Below are 20103 nucleotides of genomic sequence, written 5' to 3'. Positions count from 1 at the left end.
TCTGTTGTTAAATCAAAAAATATTTTCCAGCATTACATACTTTTGAGCGCTGTGACCTCACCTATCACACCATAGCACATTCACTTAAAAAATGTGACAAAAAAAATAATTATTCTGTAGCCGCTTTTCCTTTTTTCTTTTTTACAATTAGAAATTAAAGTTATCAAACTGGTGCATGTTGATATTTAATTAGAGTGGTTGGACTAATTGTGTCTTAAACCTTGAAGCCCAGAGCTGGTCCTGCAGCATAAATGCCAAATGAGCTTTAAATATGTGATTTTCCATGTCACGCCACAGGACACTTTAGATTACAGCATTAAACGTATTATATCTTTTTAACTTCAAAGTAGAGATACACGTGTAGTTTTACGTATCTTTCTTTTTTCAAGTAAAGTGTTACAGTCACACATTTTGAAAATACATTTGTGAAAAATTCAATGAAATGAAACACAACTTAATTCTAAATGTATAATTTATGAAAGACATTTTGTTCACTTCAAGTTTGGAGGAGGAAAAACATTATTTAGAAAGAAAAAAATAATTTTGAATTGTGAAGTCCCATGTATTGTAGTCTCCTGCGTTTGTACCAATGCGGTTGTATGAGCAAAGTAGCCAGATAAATACAATAGATACTGTCCGCTAACCTGAGCTAACCTGTCCCTCTTTAACTGCAGCTCGTCTCTCCTAACAAACTTTACGTGATTACACAGGGCTTATCCTGTTGCCTCTCGGTAGCGGTGCAGCGGGGGATTACCACGACCGGCACACGGCTCGCTCGCCCGGGGGGGAGACGGCAAAGGGCGCAGGAAAAATAGTTTGAGTGATGCCTCTGTCTGCTTGACTAATGAACAGTTCAGCTGGGGTCAATCCATTACAACCAAAAGCATTTAATTATTAATTACGGCCAATCTATAGGCAGTTAAGGACAAGTGACATAGTATGTTTAATGCGCGACACAGATGAGGAGGAGGGGGCTAGCTGCAGTCGCGGAGAGGCATTTTTTTTGTCATTTGTGTATGTCAGCAAAGAGCTCAACAGAGAGGGTGCTGGAATGAGACTGGGGCAGAAAAACGTTAGCATACACTTTCATAAAACATGCACACACAGTGGTCTGCCTCTGCAATTATATGTAGGAAATACAAACTCCACATTTAGTTTGGGGTCATATTTTACAGGACTGTGGGTAATGTCACAAAAAGCACTTACAATAATAAAAACGATTAGCAAAGACAGACTACTACGAGTGGACATCTGCACACATGGTGTTGTCTGTCTTTTACATGTACTTTTAATTGCTTTTAATTGTTTTATGGACCCCCTTGTGTTTGATAGATTGAGTAAGCACTTGTGAAGCTTTTTTTCAATAAGCAGAAACTGAAGACCAACATTATTTGTAGGAGTGGGCGATATGAAAAAATTATATATATATATATATATATATATATATATATATATATATATATATATATATATATATATAGTTTCTGAATGATATCACGGCCAATAACACAGAAATGTGCTAAAACATGCCTGTAGATATTATGGTGTCGGTATCGCCAATATCAGAACATGTTTAACCGATATACAGTAGGTAATATTGGCTCATATTTAAAAAATTGCCAATATTTGGCACATATATTTTTCCGGCAGCATTCCCCGTCTGTCTTCAGTTTTGTCAACAAAGAACAACAAAAAGGCTATAAAACAGCTGTATACAATCATGCAACAAACCGTTATATATTCCAGATGAATACATTTTGTTATTATTTTACAAAATTTAATCTGAGGTTTTTACATATTTGTGGGCCTTGCTATGGATTTTGAATTCTAGATATCTGCAAATATCAGTTAATTGCCAAAGCAGCAAGCCAAATGTTGGCTATTGGCTCAAAAAAATCCATATCAGAACAGTCCTAATTTCCTACCTCTACCTCTCTTTTCGCTTAAGCCAAACACATTTGCATTCTATGAGCTAGACAACTTGGGAAACTGTCCAACTACCTGTCCCTGGGTTTGTTTTGGTTAGCCTAGCCTAGCAGAGAGGGTAGCTCTCTAAGTGGGGGCTGTGTGGTGTTAGCAGAGCACCTCTGCAGCACAGTGCATGTGTGGTGTATGTAGAGCCTCAGGCGGGTGCATAAGACCAGGTCTTGCACGAGTAGGGAGCAAAGCCGCCTGAGTGCTCTGCTTCATTAGGAAACAAAATATAAGCTTTCCGGGCCATTAGGGCTGACTTTAGATGCAAAAGCACATAAGACGGCGACTCACCTCATCAACGATGCATTGGAGTAACTGGAGAGGCTGAAAACACACACACAGAGATGTTAAAAAAAAAAAACGTTACATGATGTGATGAAAGCGGATCTATTACGTTAATCAAATGCAGTGAGGCCGAGCCAAGCCATAACAGATCTGATATGTTATTTTATTATGCCACCTCGTGTAATGGCAGCTGTTTAGGACCAATCTAATATTTGCCAGTGAAAATGCCATTGGAGTGGAACAGCCAGGATTACATAGATGCAGATCCAATAACACTCACCATTAAAGATCCTTGGTTTTTCTGAATCTGTAAGGCAAAGAAAGCGACGATATGTAATTAGCGTGTCATAATCAAGGCGATAAACGTGGACACATGATGATCACTAGGAGGAAAATGATAGTTTCCCTGTGGCAATCTGTGGCTCTGCATTAACGCCATTTACATAATGAAAACACACAAATGTTAATGGACTTGCTCTCATTTGAGAAGATGGGGGTAAAAGAGGCGCTCATGCTAATTTCCGTGCAGTGCTTTATAGCTGCCCTCCAGGTTTTGTCGATGAGTGGAGATGTGAGCTCGACATCGTGCAGCCATGTTGGTTTCACAGGTACAAGGCTGAGACAATCATTAGAGAATGGAGCAAGACAAGCTAATTACACAGCTACAAGGCACATTGGGATAATTTGATTAGAATGGCAACCCTTAAACAATAAGTACACAAGTGCAAATGAACTAGACCAAAGTGTAAGTTTAAAAAAACATTCTATCTTTTTAATTCTTCCCATTTTGTGAAATGCAAATGTAAAATAATAGCAATTGCTAAACACTTAGATTCTTTCTAGTTTTTTTTACTCAACAACATTTGCATATTTTTGACACGTACTACAATACAAGTGAATACTTTCAACAACATATATGATAACTCACGATAAACTCTGTATATCTCACGCTCTCACTTTCACCGCTCAATAAATAGCTGGAACAAAATTTAGGGTCTGAATATTTTTCGTGCGTGCATTTTCTTTGCATTTGTTGGGATACATATTTATAACATTTTTTTAACAGTTGGCGACAAAATATGGAGAGGGATTCGCTTTATGCTATACAATGGAATATTATAGCCAAAGGAACAACAAGCAAGATGCAAGCTCGCTCAGAGTAAGGAGATTTGTAGTGCAAGGAAAACATTTAAAATTACAACAAAAAAATATGATTTTGCTTTAGTTTTTTTCTTGGCTAAAAAGTTACATACTATGCCTTTAAAGATCATATTAAAGGCACAGTAATATGTTATTTTTTTTGTTTTGGTATTTAGTATTAAATTATAACAAATAACATAACACAGGTTATTATTTTACCATTTGTTCATTCTAAACTGCAATACTGATCTAAATACCAATAAATATGGGACTCTTGACTTCTAATTCTGAACTGCAAAACCCTGCATCTTCATCGTGGCTTTTCCCGTAGCATGTGCTTTATTGTTGAAAAATGGCTTTGTGACATTTTTAACCCATCATTTGAGGTGTAGGTGCTCTAAAAATATTTAATAGCTACTTAAAAAAAACAAATGAAAATCTGCTGCTTCTTGCGGTGAAATGTCACAGTTTTGCAATTTTGAACAGGAAGTTTCTATTACTAGTTATTGCAGGTTAAATGTATACGTTTAATGTATGGTGATCTACTTCTGTTGTAGTACCAGGAAAAAACGTAACTAGTCTTGTATCACCACTTATGTATCAAAATGCCTGTCTATTTTGACGTCTTTTTGACACGTAAATACAATAAACCTGCATCATGAGCTCTTACTGAAGTTACCATTATAAAGGTAGGCAAAACTACAGTAAGTGCAAGCCACAAACTTCAGTTCTGACTTGGCTTTGTCTGGAAAGAAATTTCACATTTCGCCCATTGGTTTGACAGTGCATTAAAGCACTTATTGATTCACTCAATTAAATACAGGTTTGCATACTCTGTAAATACCAGGAGACACTTCGAGTGCTCCACATCCAGTTTGCCTGATTCAGATGCATTACAGGCAACTATAGAAAAGTCATTTGCTCAGAAATAATTACTAGGAGCAAATTGCAAGCTGTTCAAGTTGAAATTGGATAGTGGAGGAACAAGTTATTCAAGCATAATTGAGTAGTTTTTCTTCTTGTAGGTGGCTTGGATAGACATTAGAGCTTTAATACATCTGCACCCTGTTCCCCACTCTATTATGTGTGTAATATAATACACTTGTACGCACACGAGGCACAGGGCTGTCTGTCCATCACACTGGCACATACATGAACAAGTGCCATTAAAACTCTTTAAGGTTTTAAATCTAATCAGTGACAAAAGATGATCATTTGAGGAGGTATTGTTACAGTTAACAACAAACAAAACAAATAGGAATGGTGTATGGGAACTTCTGCTTCACAATTGATTGATTTTGTTCCTGTTCAAGTTAGAGGTAGGCAGATCATCAAAATTCATATATCATTGTAAATGCTGAAAACATTCAATATTTTAAGTACATTATTAACTTAAAAATATGCAGCAAAAAAGCTAATTAAAAAAATGAAAATAAATCACATCATTCACATTTAGGTATGAGACGAATGTGAATTGTGGTTTAAAAACTGGTTTAATGTAAAATTTTAAATGTTTACAGCAGTCCAGAGTTATTCATCACATTCTCATGTATACTGACCATCATATTTATTCCCCACAATTAGTTTATAAGCACTTTTCACAGCGTTCACAGACAAAAACAACATCTGGCATGCAAACATGGATGCAGCACAGCACACAATGGTCTCATTTTGACCTATAAAGCAAACAAGTACAGCCCCTTTAATTTTTACACTTAAAAACATGTTTTAGCATATTTCTGTTTGATTGAAATGATATTGAAATATTGAAAAAATATCATTACTGTGGGAAAGAAAAATTAAAGTACAAAGTCAAGATTTTTGTAAATATTGCCCACCCATGGGCAATATTTACACTGCAAGTACACTGAAGTACCATCAGCATCAAAGCAAATTACAAAATGTAGCCACTGTTACTCTGGAAAAGATTGACTGAACTGTAGCTGCCAATCTGCCCTTCTGAGTCAAGGTTTGAACCAGCAAACTTTTCTACTCTTAAATCTGGCTACCCAAGCTGCAAGTTCAGCAAATGCATATGAAAAGTACTGTGGTGGTAAACTTTACTTTAGAGCTCTTTTACGAAGCAAAAAATAATGATCAACATTATGATCTGGTGAATAAATTAAAATGTAATGGGGGTTGATGAACCTTACAGTGTTTTAAGAAGATATGTCAGTGAATTTACGAAAGTGTGACAAAACGAGGAGCCACAAAAACATGGAGAAAACAAACGGCAACAAATCAATCAGAGAGAAGAGTGCTGGCGGCTGTATACACATCATACGGCTCTGAAGTCTTCAAAGACTTTTAGAGCGAGCCGCGCAGAAACACCATTAACTCTTGACAAAGTATGCAAATGAATGGAGCATGTGGTGAGGGGGAATTAAAGACACCAGCTCTAATCATGGCAAACGCGAGGGGACGGCAGCACAGCGCACACACTCAAAAACTACATTGCCGTATCTGTCACGCACCCATCACAGCGGAGAATCAAGTAAATACACACTTGAAGACAAGCTTGTGAAATAGTTTACAGGCAAACAGTTTTTTTTTTTTAAGAAAGTACTACTTAAAAAGAGTTTTGAGAGGGCTGCAGGATTAATCATCATCAAATTGAAATCACTATTTGCAAAGACTGCAATAATTTTAGCTACATTTTGCACTCGAGTCTGCAAGAAACTGGACTACAAAAATTATTCTACAAGCTATTCTTGTGTTACGTTAGCAGTTCATATTTTAGTCTTCTCTTGTCCCAAACTACTTTATATCAATCACTGCCCATCTTTGGTCATTCAACAGTTCTAAATTTAATCTTTGTCTTTTCTCACTGTGAGACCCACAACCAAGATTTTCCCCACGATCAGTAATATTTCCACGGAGATGGCCAAAATCATCAGTTGACTCGTTACTTAAGAATGCCTGTTATTTACGGTATTTGTGAGCAATAAAACACTTTTCTTGTTAGATATACACGTTGAACACACTCCTCAGCTTCCCTGGAAAGGTCTATTCCAGGGTTCTGGAGAGGAGAATCAGACCGATAGTGAGATTCAGGAGGAGCAGTGTGGTTTTTGTCCCGGTCGTGGAGCACTGGATCTATACTCTCCGTCAGGTGCTCGAGGGTTCATGGGAGTTTGCTCAACCAGTCCAGAGTGCTTTGTGAATCTGGGGAAGACTTTGGACTGTTTCCTTCGTGGTGTCCTTGAGGGGGTGCTCCATGTCCGGTCCTTGATTGATTGGAGCAGGAGCTGTGTTCGCATTGCCGGCAGTAAGCCCGACCTGTTTGTGGTTTGGGTGTTGGCTGAAGTGGCGTGTGTAGGGTGTAGTGGCGTGTGTAGGGTGTAGTGGCGTGTGTAGGGTGTAGTGGTGTGTGTAGGGTGTAGTGGTGTGTGTTGGGTGTAATGGCGTGTAGTGGCGTGTGTTAGGTGTAATGGCGTGTAGTGGCGTGTGTTGGGTGTAATGGTGTGTAGTGGCATGTGTTGGGTGTGATGGTGTGTAGTGGTGTGTGTTGGGGGTAGTGGCGTCTGTTGGGTGTAGTGGCGTGTGCAGGGTGTAGAGGCGTGTGTTGGGTGTAGCGGCGTGTGTTGGGTGTAGCGTGTAGCAGCGTGTGTTGGGTGTAATGGCGTGTGTTGGCAGTAGTGGCGTGTGTTGTCAGTGGTGGCGTGTGTCGGGTGTAGTAGCGTGTGTTGGGTGTAGTAGCGTCTGCCGGGTGTAGTGGCGTCTGCTGGTTGTAGTGGCGTCTGCCGGGTGTCGTGGCGTGTCGGGTGTAGTGGCGCGTGTTGGTGTAGTGACGGATGTTGGCAGTAGTGGCGCATGTCGGGTGTAGTTGCGCGGCGTGGTGTTGCAGGCTCAGACAGCTGTGGAGAGATGACAGCTCCAGCCTCAGGACGTTGGCTGGCTGTGCCTGACGAGCTGGATGTGCTCGCTCTGTGCTGCTACAGCCTGCAGGTGAACTGTCTGCAGCGCCATATGGACCAGGGGGAAAATTAACACTGAGTTGAGGAGGGAGCGCTGCCAGATACCACGACACCACTCAAACACAAAGAGGTGTCCCATTTCATATGAGCAAAGTTACACTTTTGAAGTGAACCCGTGAATGTAAACTAGGGCTGCTCATGTTTGTGTGTTTCCAGATTCTAGAATGATGAGAACTCACTCCATGTCGATTTAATTATATTCTCGCAAGAAGTATTCAAAAACAACATGCACAGAAGTTGAACCTAATCATTTGTATGAGTGACAATATCTATTATCCAAAAGAACTGCTAATTTTAATTTTACAATCTTCCATCTAAATATATACTATAACTTTAACACTAACGCAAAATGTTGTGATATCATTTAAAACCCAGCTACTATTATCATAGCCATGTAATACACAAAACATGTAATACACAATAGCAATATTTTTTTGCTGACAAACATCCAAACATTTTTATATTTATGGTTATAAGTCTGTTTCTTTGTTAAAACTTAATAAAAAAAATATACTGTTGCTTTAATGTATTGTAAACTTTTAGATACAAAACTTGTGTTAACTACAATATGCCTCATTGCGTTGGGTTAAATTAGGAGGATCAGGGTAAAACGAGGTAACTAGATGCAGATTGTTCAACAGGGATTAGAGAGATAAAACCATCTTAAAGGCCTAATTAAGACTTGATAGGATTGGTAAGCAACTTCTGTGGTCGGCAATTACATTTGAGCTGGATTTTAACTTAATGCAATATGTCAAGAAGACAGCTGCCAACCATGTTTAAAGTTGTCAAGCACAGCTGAGTAAAAAGGGGTGACTGTAATTTCTAAAGAAAAAAAAAACAGGACCAAAAAGCATGTGGGACTTAAAGACTTACCTGTGGATATGGAAACATGCCTAGAGACAACTGTGGAGTAAAGGCAAAAAGAGAGAGAAAATGAACATCAGTACCACAAAGTAATTTATTTATTTATACAGGGGAAAATCAATGAGAGAAACTCAAATGAACTATCAATAAAACATTCAGTAAGTTAACAAATACATAAACACACACTTACGCACACAATATTGAATACAATCATGCAAAGCAAGAGCACTGTCTTTGTGGGTTATCGTTATCAAGTGCTTTGAATTCATTAAAAGGTATGAGATTATCAAATATAAACAAAGCATTTTATTCTGATTCAGTTTGGACCCTGAGCGACCGCAGTATAAAAATGTCTGAGATCTCAATTGATCTGATATTAAACATACTTATGAATGAAGTATTTGTAATTTTTTGGAAACGTTTTTGGTTGCATGAGTATCGTCAAGAAATAAAGGAAACATTGGCTCATCTAAAAGCGGTTAAGAAATCTATATTTACTATGTTTAGCATTGCCTGTATTTTGTGTATAGGGTTGTAAAAATATATACTAAAACTACCTATATCAAAACTAGACACTTATTAAACACAAAAAAATGATCAAATGAGCTTTTCCTGAATTTTTTTTACCAATCTTAACCTATAGAACTAGAACTCTGACAAAAAGAGATGTGGTATTTAATTCAGCATTGAGTATCAAGCAACTTTGAAATTGTGACATTGAGAAGAGATAGACTACATTAATTTAACCAACCACTAGTATTAGAATGAGGACTTCTAATACTTATTTACATTTAGAAATAGCTATTGGCTGTTTACGGCAGTCCAACCCAAAATCAAACACAACCATTTTTTTTTCACTCTTAAAAGGAAGCTGTGGATTTCAGGTTTCATTAGTAGATTGGTCTATCGTGATGTTAAAAAAACGAGAGTGGAATTGTGGTGTGGTCGGGGAATACGCCAGAAAGAGGGGGTTAGAACCGCTGTTACAAATAAAATCGTGCTCGTCTTTTGATTGAAGCTTAGTGCACATTTTAATCTAAAACAGTCCCTCATCAAACAACACTAGCTATTAGTTAATAACCTCCTGAGTTAAGCGCCTGCTGAGAACAAAAAGAGGGGATAAGGAGCAGCCTGACAGACCCGTCTCAGGGCTAAATGTAATGTAGTGCTTGTGATTTTGGCTGGGGGTTGGGTGACACTTCTCCCTGACATTTGAGGTGGGCATTTTTCATCTTGGTCAAGGGCGGCTTATTGGCAACATCACCTTATTAAAACGTCAAAAAAAAAAAAAAAACACTTGAAATCTTTCCCTTGAACATAAATAGATTTAAACTGGCTAAAGATCGTGCCTGATGGAGAGGGTCTCCGTCGGCAGTTTCATTTAGCTTAACCTCACTTGATACTGGCCCGTGCCGTTATAAAAGTCAATCTCTATCATGCAGAAATGATGTCAATAATTCTGACATGCTATCTTTCCCCTGTTCTCATCCATTATGGTTAGAATTGTGCACATATTAGGCGGTATCGACGAGGAAGGGCTGTGAATCATCTGTTATCAGGTGAAAGGAGCGGCGCCGACAGTTACAGATGGGGAATCAATGGAGTCAGTGGGAGGACAAGAGAGCAGCACAAATGAAAATGTGATTTGAAAACACTGTGTCAGTCAGGTCTCCGGGGGGTACCGACAAAGACACGTGTTTATCTACCATCATTAATTCTGCCCAGCCAACCAACTATATCCTGCCCAGCCATCAATGAGTGAAGGCTCTATCAACATATAATAATATCGCCACAGTAACACGGAACATGGCAGGCAAACAATTAGTGTTCATGTTTTCTAATTTTACTTTACTTTACTTCAAAATAAAAGCTTTGAACAAAGAGGTGATATTAAATTAGCATGTGTTAACATTCTAGAAATGTGTTGGCATATCATTTACCCTTTATTTTAATTCAGTGAATATAATGTGGGAACCAGGAACAATCTCAGTATTAGAAGACACCAAGTATGGGAAAATATGTTTGGATTTATTGCTTTAAATTCAAACAGTATGTGTACTGTTTTTATTGTACTGTTTTAAGACAAAATTTGTCTTAAAACAGTACAATAAAAACAATGTTAGTCTTGAATGTTTTCAAGACAAACATTTCAAGCTCAGTTTCTGTGCTAAAGAGAATGCAGTATACTCAGACCAAGTTTCGATACCACAAGTTAAATATGTTTTTAAACATTCTAATAATATTAGATCAAATCAAATGGACTACAATCATCTATATAAATGATTGTAGTCCATTTGATTTTACATGTGGGATTATATTCTGATTAAGATCATTCCAAAATAGGTCCAACTATTTATGTACTATGAGTTTCCATCAACAATACTTGTTCAAATTAGTTGTTATTATTATTAGTGTTGATTATTATCTGGGTATTTATTTGGTTGATAACCCTAGCTGCTAGTGCTAGTAAATCACCTGGATTCTGAAATGTGGCAATTTTCAAAAATAAAAACAATGTAAGAAAGACATATTGTTTTGCTAAAATGCAGTCACAGACCTGCTATAGAACCATGTCTTACTTTAAACATGTTTGTTAGTCATACAAGCCCCAAATCCACTCATACAATTAATACAATAAGTGCTCCATTCCACTAGTCCCATTAATCCCATTAACACTATTGAAGCTGAAGATAGTTAATCTTGAAAGTATTTTACTGTGTCAGGTCTCACATCAGTTCTAAACATCCCACTCCTCTTTAGGGTCAGTGTTTAACTATGTTCTATGGTGTGTCTGTTTTCGGTTTGAATTAAGATAGAAGAAAACAGAGATGCCATTGAGTTTACCTCCATAAACGAGATGCCCACGCTCCATACATCTGCGTGGATGCCATACTGCTCGCCTGATATTCTCTCAGGCTGAAAGAGAAACAACCATAGTGTCATTGAGGAACTCTACACAATACATCACTTTGTTTAAGGTTACTTACAGCCATGTATGCATTTGTTCCAACATATGTTTTGGCAATAGAATTCACCAACTGAAAATGAAACACATGACAACACATGACAAAAAAAAAATATTAGCAGTGATGAGGAAACACAAAGCTTTTAAAAGGATGTTACAATTTCACATTTGATTAGGAGATAAGAAATCACAATTTTACAATTATTGACACTATGATCAAATAAAAATGAAATCCTTATTACACTTTAGTTTAAATTGTTGAATTGATTAAATGGTAACACATTTTTTGTTTGAAAATCTTCACTTTTATCTTTTGACATGTCTTGATCATGATGATTTTGTCACATTTCCTGATTACTCTTGACGTCACGGACACAAAACTAAAAGTATATCATGTTGTCATGTAATTTAGCTTTGCAATTAATCTAGGCCTAGTCTGTGCCTCAGATTTTCAAGATTACAAGTATAGAAATGTTAAAGGTGCTGTAACTGATTTTTGTGTCTTAAAACGGTGAAGCCAGAACTAGTTTGCAGTGCTCCAAAGTTATCGCAAATTTTCCTAATGCCTTCTGAGCATCTGATTATAAACTGCAATGAGTTCATGAGCGCTTTTCACTTCATTCAGATTACAGATCAGTTTACAGTCACAATAAAGTTAACAAAAGTTAGCAATGCTAACAGTACACTTCACGCTTCGCAGAGAATAAAAAAACAATTTAATTACTGGTACTGGCCCCCCTCTTTATTCGAGACAGTTTACTATAGCAAAAAGCGGATTTTCATGATGGCATTTTTAATTTAGAAATGGTTACGTAATATTTTTGAATATTTTATATAATCACAACAAAGTAAGGAAATGTGGGCGGGGATAGGGAGTAGCTGATAAATTAATAAATCAAAATACAACCAAGTAAACTAATAATTAGGGAGGAACACCATTATTATAAAAAAAAAAACATAAAAGGCGATTTTACATAACATGTCTCCTTTGATGGAAACATACGCAAAAGCTTTTAACCTTGTTATAATGGTGTTCCTTCATCATATTCATTCAGAGTTATATTTTTATTGATTCATGCATGTTTGAGTAATCCTGTTTTATCCTGCATTCAAGGCTTGAGTGCTCGGAAAATTCCGATTTTCACGTACCCCCTATCCCCGACCTTGAATTAATTGTTGATTGTTTGAATACACATACACATTGGGTGCAAAAAACATAATTACCAAGCTGTTTTAGAACAAAAAGCATGATATGTCGCCTTTAAATGTGTTATGAAAGCCAAAACACATCAGTTTGCCCTATTTAGATCTGCACCATACAAGGAGACATTAACATTGTCTGTATGTGTGGCTAAAAAAACATATCCCATCAATGACAGGCCTACGATAATGAGTCTCCGTTCCCTTATGACTTTTGTATGTATTTTCTGCATGCCCAGAGCGGATGTGTGATGGAAAGAAAGACACACTGAACACAAAATAAAAATGAGGACAAGTCTTCACATTTGGTTACACGTCTCGCACTGGCAGTATAAAAAAAAAAAAAAAAAAAAGATCACCTTGGAGAGAAGAATAGTCGAGGTTAAAAATGAATAACTGTTTACCATACGGGCGCGGCGTATTTGTGGGGCAAGGCAGAGAGTCCAGTGGGGAAACGCTGGAGGTCTGTCCCCTGATGGTTAACATTACAAATAGCCCCAACGCCATAGACGGCCATTGTCTGCTCGCCACTCGCTTTTCGGACCGCATACATATCAATGAGGCTGCATGCTTGCTTGTGTGTGGGCCGTAATTATAACAAGTGATTTTTTTAGGGGGGGACGCAGAGGAACAATAGGAGGAGTGAGGAGGAGCGGGGGGAGAGAGGGTAGCGTGAGGAGAGAGCACCCGTGGGAGTGCCCCTGTGTTCGGAGGTGAAAATGAAAGCGCTGATTGACAGGTTTGACCGTATGTGCGCAGATCTACATGCTAAACTGCACTCCACATGGGCAGTGCACGTTGGTTGGGTTCATGTGACGCTCTAGCCCAAACAATGGCCCATATTTTAAAATAGGTGGAGGGCAGGTCAAAGATAGTAGCATGTGTCTCTAAACTGTCAAACTGCATATGCATGTCTGGGTTTATGGTTCATATCTCTGTAATCACTGAGCCTATCCATGAAAATTAAGTTCACAGTCTTCTCTGTCAGCACATGGAGGTGGGGGAGGTATTGGATATTGATAAAAATAACAGTTGTTTTCAGCAATAAAAACAATGAGATTGTTCAGTGATATGTTAGGCAGAGTCTATTTCTCATTTCCAAGACAAATCCTCCAGCTGACTACAATTTCCTCATTTAGCGATGACCTATCATGTGTTAAAAAGGGATTGCAATGCCAACAAGGCTAGAAGCGATTTAGAATTCACTGTTTAAGTGTCACATTGCAAATTTGTCACCCTGGTTTAGGGTTCTTATTTCTGTAATTATTGGGCCTGTCCTCATGAAACAAAAACATGCACAAAGTCAATGGTCTTTGGTTTTTCTGTCAGTATAAATAATACATTCATAACGTGGTGCCATTATTCAACTCCAAAGACGTGATTGCGGTCAGTTAAAGGACTTTACTCAATAAGATTGATGTGACACGTTTGTGGAGCCAGTTCCAAACAGATAATGCTAAAGGTTCAAGTTTGAGGATCATAATTTTCTTTCAAAACCGAGTTATATGCTCACCGCCCTCAATCAGAGATCATGACCTCAAATTCTAGAAGGTAAATGCAACCTATTGAATAAATGCAAGATAGGCGCAGTTTAATGTCATATTGAGGACTATTTCAGGCTAAACAATAGCATATCACCCTACTAGAAAAGTTACATGGCACATTTTTTAATCTTTTTTACATTATGTTATTTAACATTCCTCACACACAAGACATTAAGTTTTGAAATGTTAAGTTTGTTAAATCACTAAGCAATTTAGATTAAATTAAATTAATTATTTTCTGTTTTGGATAAAGTGAATCTTTCTCACATAGTTCTTTAGGCTCCTGTCCTCCATCTGAAATTATGCATCTTACTCCATATTGTGCGACGAATGAGTGTGTGTACCTGTGTGCTGACACCAAAGTCGCAGAGCTTGACTTGTCCTCGGGTGTTCACCAGCATATTGGACGGCTTGACATCTGCGGAGACAAACTGCTTTATGGAACCACAGCGTCAGCACTTTGGAGCTTGTTTGTACAAACTCCCTGCTGTTTTTTTTTTTCCTTGATAACAGACGGGCATGATGCTTTACTCACCTCTGTGAAGTATCTTTAGGCTCCACAGATATGTCAGGCCTTTTATTACCTACAAATACACAGAGAGGTCAAATTGGCAATGTCTAAATGTTTAGATGTATTTAGACCTGTTTGGACATAGGGCTTTTCATTACTAATACAGCAAAGAAGCTTACAGGTTATATACAGGTTATATTTGACATCATAAAAATAATTGTTTAAACTAAAAACAATTTTAACTTACCGTACTTCAACAGTTAGGTTGACAAATAAAATAAAACAATCTTTGTACCTTTAGCTCAACTGTGCATGCGTCGTTGAAATCAATTATTTTAAAACCATTTATCAGTATTTATAATAAGTTTGCAGTTGATATTGTGTATCTATATTGGAAATGACATATATGGCAATGATTCACAATTTTCGGCTAACATTTAGCACCCCCTGATGCATTCAGGGCAGAGTGAAATGGCAAACATTTTAGAATAAATACTGACTCACTACGGATCATAAACATATAGGAGGCTCAGTCTGTGATCAGTTTGTTTGATCCAAACCACTAGAAGAATCAAACCATATTTAATACAAGAAGAGTGTTGTCACGTAACATTGGATTTACACAGCGAAACAAAGGAAAGCTGCATGTAATGTCTTATAGATAAACTCTCCACACTCCAGGACAGTAGACATCGACCCAGGGGCTTCTCTCTATCTGCCCGCTTGCTTGGGTGATTGAAATGTGGTGGTATGTGGGGACCAGCAATACAGTATTACGTATAGCCAGACACAGCCATTTCATGGCACAGCCAGGCCTAGGATCCGGCTGTGCGCAGCGGGCCAAGCACTGGAACTGTGTCTGCCTCTGTGTACAGCAGCAACACTGGTCCCCAAACACTACCATTCTTCAGTGACATTCAAACACATCACCCACGATAGCGGGCAGTTAATGTGAAGCCCCTGGCTCAATGCTGATGTCCCAGGGGGATGTGATGTGGAGTAGTGTCTCACTGATATATGAGAGTTGATCCAATTTCCCTCATCAGAAGAGGGTTGCCCAATTAATACATATGTGATCCAAGTATTTTTTGATCCAATTCAAAGTGCTTTTACTTTCACCGCTCTTGTATGGAAAGCTCTTTTACATCCACAAAACTAGAGGCAGTGCGAAACCACTTAAATGCTGTAGTTTGTGCCGTTTATCTCGAGCACAACAAGCTCAGAAGTGAGAGCGGAGCAGCATTGGCTCTGAAGTCCTGCTGCCTTATTAAAAGTGCTGGTGCAAGGACAACAGTGGCCAAATGCAGCGCCCCTCCAGTCCTCGTGGGGGCTTTTGTTTCCCTGATAATTAACAACTGTGACGGTGGAGAGGAGGGGAACTGCGAATTAGAATTAACACTGACTAAATTGCTGTCATGGTTTGATTATGGACAAAGTTAAAAAGGGGAAAAGAAATCCGGAGGTGCTGATAGAGAGGCTAATAGGTGTGCAGAAAATGTCTTTTGAAGCAATGTGTTCGCTGTCTAAATGATCAGAATGACTTTGACTTTGCCCATAGCTTCACAAAACAGAGGCTAATTGAATGGCTCACACCAATTTTCACCAGCCCAAATCATTAATAAAATTAGCCGTTTCCCTTCAGAGTTGCAGGACAGAGGTGGGAGGCCACAGTCACAGCATAAACAATCCTTTACGGAAAAGTTGTCATTGTTGACGGGGTGGAAAAACAATGTTAATTTAATAATTTTAGATTTCCAATAAATGTTTCAGGGATGTGATACAGTCGCATTGTAATAAAGGTGATCATCTCAACAATATTCTGAAGTACCATTGTACTGGCTAAACTGCTTTAATCTAAAGGCACAGTATGTGAATTTAACTAAGTTAAAACCATACTATAGAACATGCTCCATGCAGATAGACACATTTTATGTCATACTGTGGAATATTATAGCCAAAGGAACACTTCCATGGAAACAAGCAGGAGATACAAGCCCACTCAAAGGACAAGTTTTTCTGTTTCTCAGTACAATAAAGTTTAATACATCCAAAATTAAAATCCTGCTTTTATTTATTTTAGTCTATTTTATGGCTAAAATGTTATGTGCAGACATTGTAAATTAAAGGGTCTGTGAACCATCATTTAGGTTTTTGTGGCAACTATGTTATCACAATACTATTTCAAATTAGATTTTGATCTATAAGGAATATAATTGATTATTAATGGCATTTTTTTTATACCACAATGAAAAGAAAAAAAAACATGACATGTCACAAAACTGACATTTTCAACACAGAATAACTACTTTCTTCATGTACCCATGTGATCTTATTTACCTTATTCCGCCCCGCCCACTTTTGCCTCTTTTTACCACAGTTCAGCACTTCTGTTGTTACGTTCGGTCGAGAGGGAATTCTGTAGTAGATTGGCTTGAAAATGTAAAATGTCCAATGTTCATGCCTGAAAAGGACTTTACTCTGTGTAGAACTTATTTCTTTCGAGGTCGGCAGCTCTGTTAACTAATACAACGGGAAGGAGGATTACGTCAGAAGTTGGCGTACAGGGCAACTTCCAGAATAAGGTGAATACTACTTCTGATGAAGCTCTACCTCCGTCTAAAATTGTCTAGGGAAGTTGCATTGACACTTGCAAAACTCAGAATCTACTTTTGATAGTTTTACAGGTGTCTCTGATTGTTAATACTTTTGGGAACAGTACTGGCAGCTCACATCTTTGCCGCTTGTATTAGAGAGAAATACAAATAAAATGTAACAATGTCCAACTATGTGGTATTTATGAAATACATAAATACCATAATACATACAAATACACAAATACTCTTCAGAAGCTCAGAATTTGTTGAAATAATTTGGAAATGAATCGAGTGCCATGTACTTACTGCCACAGCGATCCTTCCCAAAACATGTTCAGGGATCTTTTTGTACACGTCCAGTGACCCTCCTGCAACATCCACAAGAATATGAAGTTTTCCCGAAAACTTTTATGGGGTGTCAAGTGTGCAGAGGTTGGATAGACTTTGCTGACAACTTGGGAGATGTGTGAAACATGTGAGTCAGTGCATTAAGCCGCAGTTGAACAAGCACAGGGTCAAAAACACAGGCTTCCAGTTCACACCAATCTAAACACACATGCAAACAAGTGCACTTAAGTCTGCACCATCACGCCCTTGTAGCTTTTAGCACACACTCATGCAACGTCGCTAACAGTCTTTTAAACTGCACAAGTGTAAATGGAAAAAAAGTAGGTGTGGACAGTCATCCAAAACTTTGACCTCCAGAAACTCACCATCCATAAACTCTGTGCATATAGATATTCTGTTCTCCACAAAGAAGGCCCCAAAGAAAGTGATGATGTACGATGAATCACACTGCAGAGAAAACGTTTTGTTTCAGTCCAGTCACAGTAAAATGTGAAATAAATTAAATTAAATGGTAAAGTATTCATACAATTGGCTCATTTGAGATCTGTCTCCAAAGAATAAATTGCGGAGCTTCAGATGACATCACAAAATTCTATGGGCCAATAATATTCAATACAGATAGGTGGCAACTAAAATTAATCATGTTAAAATGCAGATTTGTGTTGTAATATGGGGATTACTTATATAAATGATCAGGTTTAACATTTGTGAATTTACCTTTAGGTTATGCCAGGGCAGAACACAATGTAATCTCTAGGAAACCTGGCTCTTGCCCCCATCTGACAGAAAACAACCAATCTGCTATCTTAATCCAAAACTGAAAATTCTACCCTTCTAACATGTTGTTGTTGTTGCTTTTGATGACAGATTGCTCCCCTTCTGACCTGACTCAGTTCACAAAACTTAATAACTGAATGGTAAACATTCTCTATGCTATGACTCGCACAAGAGAAATAATCAAAGCCTACACAAAGACTGAAGCCTTTCACTACGGCAGGCATGTCCAAACTACGGCCAGGGGCCAAATGCGGCCCTCAGACCTTCCTTGGAGTTGGATCAAACAACAAAAAGTAGTACGGTACTTTTTACTGTAAGATTGTAAAGATTCCAGCATTTTGATGTTATACCAAACTAATATTAATGTTCCTAGTCTTACTAAAGGTGTGGAGGCTCATCGAAACTATGTCAAAAACAACATTTCTAATGATTCACTCAAATTCGACATTGTCGGGTTGTTGTTGTTGTTGTTGTTGTTGTTGTTGTTTTATGGCGGTTGACATCCGAGTGTTGGTTGTTTGTACAGTTTGGACACCCCTGCACTACGGCACTAAAGAATGCTCCTCCTGAATTCCACTCCTGTGTCCTTACAGACAAACTGGTTAAGTTTATTTACAGATAAAGCACATTCCATGAACACAGACTCAATGTGCTTAGAAGCAACAAGAAGAAATACACAGGCACTGCAGGAGGCGGAGATAACGTGCTACATTTGAAGATGTTAAAAACGTTTAAAGTTTATTTTAATTATTATTATCAATAGTGGGTGTAGTTGTAGTTCAAGTGGTAGAGAGTGCTATAGTTTGGTCCCACAGTGACTGAACGCACCATCAGCAGATTTAGAGTGTTTTCTGGGAACTGTATGAAGTCTGTTCGGATGAATGTCGAGGTCTTAATGGATGGTAGTCCACCAGAATGGTTTTGAGGTTAGTGGTGTAATAAACCCAAGTCATGGTCGTCTTTCAACTAACTGCAATGCACACGATATAAATAAAATGTAAAGGGAAGAAGAAAAAAAGTTCAAAAAAACTACAAGCAATATTCCACATACCACATAGTAGTATTTTGAAAACTATCTCTCTTTCAACATTTCTTTCTTTAAAAAACGTCTAACCTTATAGAGAATTTCTAACTCGGACATGATCTGCTTCTGTAACTCCACTGTGATGTCCAATGGAATGACCTGCAAACACACAAAATACAATTTAAAGCAATTTCAATTTAAAAAATGATTCATGTTCTAAATTAAAAATTAAATAGGCATCTAACAATTACCTTGACAGCTAATATCCGCTTATATGAAAGATGATATGCTCTACAAGAAAAATGAAAAACAGAGATTAAAGAAGCAGTTGGACACAAAAGTTCTGAACAGAAAATGCATAAAGAGAACACCATTTGTTACGGATTTGACTTTTTCTCAAACAGGAACTAAACCTTTATGAGATTTTAACCTTGTGATAATGGTGTTCCCTCATCATTATCTGATGAGAATCAACCTGATTGAGCACAATGCTCATTTTTATCTGTAGTCCCATTGGCAAGTTGATGGAGATGAAAAACAGGACATGTAACAGGCACAAAACACTCCATGAACATGACGTAAGCACAATGAGAATCAATGAGATACAATATTTTAAAACATATTAAAATCACACATTACACACAAAACATAAATTAAAGACAGAATTTCAGGTTTGAGAGCTCAGAAAATTCCAGTTTTCCCCTACCCTCTATCCCCACCCACATCCCTGTACTTAGTTGTGATCATTAAAAAAATTCAAAAAATGAATAAAATAACCCGAGTCATGCACATAGGGTCAAAAAATGTTCAGTGGCCAAGTAAAAACATGTAAAGGACAATCCGCTGCTTGCAACAGTAAAAGGAAGAGGCAGTAAGAGTAAGAGTTATCAGTAAGTC

At 37.8% G+C, this 20103-nt stretch overlaps 1 protein-coding gene across 2 annotated transcripts in view; it reads right to left on the bottom strand.

Annotated features, from left to right (window-relative positions):
- Window positions 1–20103, bottom strand: part of map2k5 (mitogen-activated protein kinase kinase 5) — an 87134-nt gene that overhangs the window by 32007 nt on the left and 35024 nt on the right. For both annotated transcript variants that reach the window (XM_072465881.1, XM_072465880.1), the window contains 11 exons: window positions 19458–19497; window positions 19297–19365; window positions 17771–17852; window positions 17364–17425; window positions 14488–14536; window positions 14297–14370; window positions 11231–11281; window positions 11088–11159; window positions 8253–8282; window positions 2540–2566; window positions 2266–2298 (listed from right to left, as the gene is read on the bottom strand). In XM_072465881.1, the coding sequence (XP_072321982.1) occupies window positions 2266–2298; window positions 2540–2566; window positions 8253–8282; window positions 11088–11159; window positions 11231–11281; window positions 14297–14370; window positions 14488–14536; window positions 17364–17425; window positions 17771–17852; window positions 19297–19365; window positions 19458–19497 (589 nt within the window). The remainder of the gene's footprint in view (window positions 1–2265; window positions 2299–2539; window positions 2567–8252; window positions 8283–11087; window positions 11160–11230; window positions 11282–14296; window positions 14371–14487; window positions 14537–17363; window positions 17426–17770; window positions 17853–19296; window positions 19366–19457; window positions 19498–20103) is intronic.

This window comes from Eucyclogobius newberryi, unplaced genomic scaffold (genome assembly GCF_026437365.1).
Source record: "Eucyclogobius newberryi isolate DKJ021-1_F unplaced genomic scaffold, fEucNew1.0.hap1 SCAF_5, whole genome shotgun sequence".
NCBI lineage: Eukaryota > Metazoa > Chordata > Actinopteri > Gobiiformes > Gobiidae > Eucyclogobius > Eucyclogobius newberryi.
This window is presented reverse-complemented; position numbering and strand designations above follow the sequence as displayed.